We start from the raw sequence: 7695 nt of genomic DNA, 5'->3' as shown, positions 1-7695 counted from the left end.
ACCGTTTTCTTAACTATTGCAATTTACCTGATATCCCACAACTTCTTATATCTTGGTAGTTCTCAAAAAACTATCACTTTTTTGGCTGAAAACAATGAAGTACCTGTTATTTACTGGATATTTTCCACTTCATTTTAATCTTTTTTAAATTTTCCCTTCTCCCAGAACTCTTTTTAAAAAATGATTTGTTATAAGGGATGACTAGGTGTCAGGTACAGAAGGAAATATAGTCTATATGAAAACAAGATGTATCAATAATTAAAAAAAAAAAAAAACCTCACATTTCCACTTTCCTGCATCAGAAAAACATCCTATTTAAAGTCTTTTTTTTCCATATGTCAAATTTGGGGCAAATGTTTGACAGTAACATTTTCTATAATTTTCTTTATCAGCTGCCTCTCTTCTATATTAATACAGTATTTGAGTTGAGAGGGGAAAAATACAAGGAAACAAAAATGGTAGGAGCAGATGTTTCAGGGTGACTGTATGATTTTTACATGACTAAAAAAAAAAACAAACACCTTAGGAAGATTACTGAATTTTTGTTTATTATTAGGGTTGTTTTTTTGTTTTGTTTTGTTTTGTTTTAAATAGCCTTCTTCCTTGAAAGAACTCATTAACCAACTTACTTTGAAACTCCTAACATAAGATCTTTCTCTCAAAGATCAAGTCTCCTTCTAAGGATGGCATGCCCTCTAAGTAGAAACTATGTCTATTAACTAACTCAACAAGCAAATAATTGAAGGGAGGTACAAACATGTTTAAAAGAGTATCTTGTGTTAAGTGTTTTATAAAATCAAATCTTTTGAATAATTGTGGTACTTCCTAACTTGTTAGGTTTTATTTGCAGCAATATTTTAAAAAGTATTTCAGCTGACAATTACAGAACTTTGAAGCTTTTGGAATAAAAGGGAGGTCACCAAACAGTAGTTTGTTAATGTTTCTTTAAAACTTACTGTTTGCCTTTCTTTATTTACTGTATTTAAGATTGATGTGGCAAACGAATATTGCAGAACTAAGTATTGAAGCTCATATAAAAATTGAAAAGGTTGTTTTCATTTCCATAAGTGAAGAAAATACATCAATGAAATGATCAAAAACATTTTATGAGTGGTACTGTGCAGTTCTGTATAGAGAACTGGCATTAGTAATGCGCCTTCATGAGTTTTAGTAATTTCTTTGACACATACTAGTTCTGTGATTCTGAGCATGTCACTTATGCTCTCATCTTTCACATCCAGTTTTCTAAAGTTAGGATAATAATAATATGAATTTAGCTAGGTGAAATAATGAATAGAACCCAGGACTTTAATTCAATTCCATAAATAAGTATTAAGTTTCTATTATAATGCTAAACACTTTGCTAAGTGCTGGGGCTACAATAAACAAAAAGACAATTCCTGCCCTGAAAGAGCTTACAATCTAATGGGAGAAGACCAAATGCAAAAAGAAACTCTAAAGCAGGGATGGACGAGAATTAAAAAAGGGTTCTCAATACAGAGTGGACAGTCTTATTTAGTGGAGTTGAACCAAGCAGATAGGCAAATGGGAAGGTGGAAAATGAGTTGGGAAATCCAAGTCCTGCCTTCTCTGAAGGAAAGATTTGGATGAATTTTAGTGCTCCATCCTTCAGCCCTGCCATCTTAAAGGAGGGGAGATGTTAATCATACAAATTTGAATTAAACAGCATGATGAGGATATTTTAAATGATTAGTTTATCCTGGAACCTCAAGTTCAAATCCATGTCATTAAATCTTAGCCTCTGTTTTCTCATCTGTATTAACAGCAACTATTAATAACAGTTACTCACAAGGTTATTTGAGGATCAAATGTGATAACATATGCAAAACACTTCAAAATTCTAAATTTTTTGTAAATATGTAAATTTTTATGTAAATACTAGCTATTTTCATTATGACTTAAATTGACAGTATCCTAAGGCAATTCTCTTAGATTATAAATTGAAAAAGAGTTTTAGATATTTATTAGACTATTAGAAGAGTTTTCTAAGATAAGTTTTCTCTCCCCCCCAAAAAAAGAAAAGAAAAGAAAAATCATAGATTTTTATCTCAAAAACGCTTTGTTAGAATACAGAATAATATTAAGTACTCTTTTCAATTTTAGTCTCTGTACTATAGAGAACATTCTACTTCTTACTCTAACAACCTGCGACATCATTAACGTGAGCACTTCCTTCCCAGACACATATCATGATTCTTCAGTGATTTAGTTGACTGTCTTAGAGAATTGCTATGGCCTGTGAAATTCATCACTATGAGGCCAACCTAATGACAAGCCTTTCTGAATGCAGCTACACTAGTCCTTGGAGGATAGATGTATAGTCTTCCACACAGACCACATTCAAGACCTTTCCATTTTGATACGATCTTCTAGGTTTTTGTACAGCAGTGGAAATTGAAAAAGTTCATTCACTAGAAAATAAGTCACTGTGCAATAAACTGCCTTTTTTTTCAAAACCAGTTTCTCCATAGTGGGAAATTATTTTATTCCATTCCAATCCAGATAGGAAAAAAAGATTGAATATTAACATATCCAAGACAGAAAAGTCACCATTATTTTTTAATAGTGTTTGACATTTAATTGAATTTGATACTGCACTATGACCTCCATATATGAAAAAAAATTAAATATATAAAATTTGAGGTTAAAAGAAAAGATAACAGAAACCAAGATAGCATTGGTACAGTTAGAAAGATTACTAGTAGAAGTCAGAAAATAGAGAAAAATTTGGAAAATGACTTTCAGGAGAAAAAAATGCTGAGGGGGTCATATCTCTGTGGCAATGTCAATTCTGTCTTTTTTTAACCTTTTAAAATATATAATAACACATATTATTCTTACATCTGCCCCTCTGATTCCAGGGCAAGTTACGTCTCAGTGTTCTAGGCAATTCTCTAAGAATAAGAGTTGTAATGATTGTCCATGAATAGCTTATATTAGATTGCTTGCTATTTGGGGGAGAGGCAAGGAAAGGAAGAAGAAAAACTTGGAGCACAAAATCTTACAAAAATGAATGTTGAAAACTATCTTTTAGATATAATTAAAAATAAAAGACTTCCATATCTTAAAATAAGAAGACTAAAAGAAAAAGAATAAAAGTTTCAAAAACAATGCAGACTTTCATTGATAGAGAATGTTACCTCATTAGGGTTATTTTTTCTATCAATGAAATTAGAGGTATCTTCCATATTCTTAATAATGCATGTGTACATACACATATATTTGTATACATATCTGTGTATATAATATATGTGTGTTATTGACATGATCATTGTTGGCTTTGCCATTCCATTGGGAGAGCTAGTCATTTCAGAAATCAGTAGAAATTATAATTTAAAACCTAAAAGAGGTTATAATTACCCCATTTAATACTGATCTCTAAGTGTATGTTTGTTCTGGCTCATTTCTAACATACTACCCTGATGTTTCTTCTTACTTCACCTCAGGCTTCAGTTTTGAAAATCTGAAAATTTAACTGTTTTCATTCATTCATGGGTTGTCTACTGTGTATTGGCACTGTACTAGGTACCCAGGGGAAATAGAAAAAAAGAATAAAATATTTTCTTTCTCTCACAAATTTTACAGCACTTTGGCAGTTAACTAATTTTGTTAGTTGAAAAACTATGGGGAAAAAAAGATAAAGTTATTCCTCATTTTTCCCAAACAACCCTTAAAAAAACCTCAAGTTGGTTTAAAATTTGGAACATAAGAACAATTCCTACTGTAAATAAACTTAAAGGAAAGACTTTCAAAAGTAATATAGGCTTTGGTTATACTAAATTCCAAGCTACAACATTGATTTAGATTATTTTTGCTTAAAAATAAAATAATTTTATTCATATTCTCTGTTTCAAAATTTGAAGATTTTCTTTTTATCCTTTTTTTCCCCCATACTAAAGTTTTCAAGAAATGTATCTTTTGATTGGACCACAAAAATGTTTTAAGGTTAAAGTTTTGCATAAAAATAAACTTAAAGGGATTATTAATTCATTTTACTTTGGACAAGAATAGAACTTTTCTCCTTTTCTCATTAAGAATAAGTGCAAAACCATTCATTTAAACTAAAAGAAATCACTACTGACTTGGGTGCATGTTTAGTGAAGATTTTTTAAACCACTAATTACTTTTGATCTGTAATAGGATAATTCATTAACGCAATTTTCCAAATAATCCCAAAGTGACATGAATTCCTTTACTGGGTCAAAGTAAGTAATCCTTGGAAAAAAAAGATAGGCTTCTCTTGTCACTTTGGAACTTTAATCTACTGCTTGGAACATGAAAGTGTTCAGATTAGCAAGTGTGTAAATCACTACAATCAACATTATTTTGGGATTATATTGTTTTACCACTACTTATCAATAGACTTGCTATATCTGTCAAATGCAATAAGGTTAGTTTAGTGAATTAATCTTATGAAGAAAGAGAACATTTTTCCTCATGACTCTCTGTCCTATTCCCCATTATATCTCCAAGTTCTTTTCTTTTTCTCATAATCTTGGAGATATTGAATAAAGAGAAAGTGTTGATGAGTGAACATATAGATCTTCCATTACAAAAGAACTAGTCTTTCAGGGTAAGTGTTTACATTTTTAACTGAAACTCAGGAACAAACAGCAACACAACAAAACCCCTTTACCTCCCTTTTTAAAGTGTGAACTTCTATTTGAATACAGTGTGGAGATAAAAGCAGGAAGAAAAAGCAAAGTTGCATGATTCTACTACCTACAATCTCAAAATACCTGCAAGTTATTTAACCTAAGATTATTTTTTTTTTTGGGGGGGGGAATTGGTAAAAGAATTAAGCTATGCACACAATATGCTGATTTAGAAAATGATGACATAGTTCTTGAATGCATAACATATGAATGCTGTAGAAACTTTAGTAACCCTCAGGTCAAGAAATGGAGTTGGGGTGTAAAGAAAAGGGGGGGGGGAATTCTTTTTATTGGTCCTTGACACTCAGCAGAGATTTACTGAACTTTGTGGTCTTCCTTTGCTCTTTGAAATAAGACCAAAAAAACTGGTTTTAATTAATGAGATGCATAGCATTTAAAATATTATTCAGAGCATTCCAGAAGCTGGAAAACTAGATATTTTTAAATTCAGAGAATCCTTTTGAGAATCCCCTGTTGTAATTTATAATTCCCAATGGACCTATTCTTGTCTTGAACTGATTGTTGAAATAGGCTTTTCATGGAATTTCTACACTGAAATTGGGGAGGTGGGGGAGGTGGAAGAGGGAGGTGGGATGTTCTCTAACAAGATTTTAAAACCTTCAATGGCAAACTTACGTAGATGGAAAAGACTCGGGTTTTGTTTTGTGGTGTTTTTTTCCCCCCTTCTCTTTTTTACTGTGCATACAGCCTAGCAGGGTTATACAACAAACATGGGCTATTATTTATGCAGGTAGCAGAATTCAGATTTTTTTACTCAAAATTGCACCCCCAAAAAATGGCTATTAAATAGCCTATGCCTTGGGAAGTAAATTTATAGCTACATGCCTTTCACAAGCACGCTGGAGGTTTATGTTCCCTCCTCTAATCTCTGGTAGATGTTTTTTGCATGTGTTGTGTGACAGCAGGGAAGGGGAGTGGGTTGAGCTTGCCTGTTCTCCCATTGTCAGCTAGTCTAGTGAGTGTTGGGAAAACCTGTCTGTGGGATCTTGTGTCATCTTTTTTCCTGCATGTGTACAGGAAAAGTCGGTGTGCTGCTGCTCAGTCTCTCTCTCTCTCTCTCTCTCTCTCTCTCTCTCTCTCTCTCTCTCTCTCGCGCTCTCTCGCTCTCTCGCTCTCTCGCTCTCTCTCTCGCTCTCTCTCTCTAGCTCTCCGTGTCTCTAGCTTGCGCTCTCTCTCTCTCTCTCTCTCTCTCTCTCTCTCTCTCTCTCTCGCTCTCGCTCTCGCTCTCTCTCTCTCTCTCTCGCTCTCTCTCTCTTTCTCTCAGTCTCATTCTCTGTCTCTCTGTTTTCCTTTCATTCTGTTGCCACAGAGGCGAATGAAGCAGAGAGCAGGATTAGCTTCTGCCACCGGCTATCAGAGTAGCGTAGATAAAAGGGACTGCTCCTTAAGCACCACTGCAGCAGCCCTTGTTAATTTTTTTTTTCTTTCCACACAACAGTTGTGCCTCATTATCCAGTGCCTGCCTCATTTTTTTTTTTTTTGGAGGGTTTGAAGTTTCTCTGCTCCAGTGACTGCTACAGAAGAGGAGATGTTAGAATTGCCATGAGGTCTTGATTGTCTGCATTTATGAATGAAACTGACCCAAATCACCTGTTACCTCCAGTTTCCAGATTGTTTGAACTTCTGTGGCTGCACTCTACAGGAAAGAGCCCTGAAGCCGCGGAAGGACCTACACTGTTTTCAGCATGGGTTGGCTCCGGAGGATTGCCTATCTTTTCTGGGGAGTATTACTAGCTGCAAGAGCAAACTATCAAAATGTGAAGAATAATGTGCCAAGACTGAAATTATCCTATAAAGGTAAATCATTTTCTTTTCTTCCCTTTATTTGGTTTGTTCAGGTTCTTTTATTTTCTTTCTTCAAAATCTTTAGTTTGTTGACATGTGAAAGCCTGTGTTAATATATGTATATTGAGAGAGGGGGAGATAAAGGAAATGATTGAAACACTTTTAAAAGCGTGCCTCATGCTCACAGTCTGACAATTTAAATGCAAACAAAGAGCACTTAATCACATTTTCAGGACTGTATCCTAAGACGTCCTGCTATATATCGGAAAATATTTTACCTTGTCTTTTTTTTTTTCTCCTTTTTTATTTTACTTCCCTAAAATATTGTAAAATTTCATAGGAAACTGGCTTCTCTTCTCCGTAGGTGTGTGGGTTGTACCTATATAATACCTGTCATGGCAGATTTTCATTTTCGTACTTTTTAGGCATTAAGTGGTTAATTCTCTGTCATGAATATTCAGTTTGTACAAATCTGACAATCAGATGCTTAACATAAGCAGTAGATGGTGGTTTTGCCAAGAGAATATAAACTGGAGGGAACAGACAAGCTTCTGTAAAGGGTGTTATGATTGTACAAAAGATTGTGTATTTGGCTAATTGATGTACTGCTAAAGCCTTTGAAAGAAAATGTATTTTCATTTTATGTGTGTTTCAGTAGTAATTAAAGATACTGCACCGGCTAGTTTATAGCTAGAAGAACAAGTTTTGATTTATAGGCAATGTAAATAGTACACGAGAAATACATTGCAGAATTTTTCATTAATTGCTTTTATGTATACACACTTGGACAATTTTAATGTAGAATTGTTTAAGATTAGGATGCTATCCATCTCAGTAAAATTTATAGCCACACATATCAAATATAGTAGCATAGAATCAGAATATATACATACAGCTTTAAAAGAACATTTTCACAATTCAAAAATTACTAAGATGGAGTAGAAGATGAAACTATTTTAACCCAAATAGTTTAGCCTTCTTAAGGTATTGAATTCTTATGACCCTCAGATTTCCTCAGCTGGAGGTGGGGCAATAGTTTTCTATAATGTCCTACCTCTTCTTATAATGTAAAGGAGAGAGTGGCTGCCTCTTTGGACATAGATTTATCTACTGTATGTTATTTTCATGCCAACAGAAATATGTTCTTTCATTTTCACATAATGGAGAAAATCTGTCTTTTCCAAATTCACTTGTGTGGAAAAAAACACCTCAC

The 7695-nt window shown here is 33.7% G+C and overlaps 1 protein-coding gene across 1 annotated transcript in view; it reads left to right on the top strand.

Moving 5' to 3' along the window:
- The first annotated feature begins 5960 nt into the window (after positions 1-5960).
- Positions 5961-7695, top strand: part of SEMA3A (semaphorin 3A) — a 288274-nt gene continuing 286539 nt past the window's right edge. The window contains exon 1 of the mRNA XM_051963284.1: positions 5961-6494. Coding sequence (XP_051819244.1) covers positions 6383-6494 — 112 coding nt within the window. The 5' untranslated portion in view covers positions 5961-6382. The remainder of the gene's footprint in view (positions 6495-7695) is intronic.

This window comes from Antechinus flavipes, chromosome 5 (assembly GCF_016432865.1).
Source record: "Antechinus flavipes isolate AdamAnt ecotype Samford, QLD, Australia chromosome 5, AdamAnt_v2, whole genome shotgun sequence".
NCBI classification, from domain to species: Eukaryota; Metazoa; Chordata; class Mammalia; order Dasyuromorphia; family Dasyuridae; genus Antechinus; species Antechinus flavipes.
The sequence above is the reverse complement of the archived record's forward strand: the minus strand, read 5'-3'. Positions and strand labels throughout refer to the sequence as shown.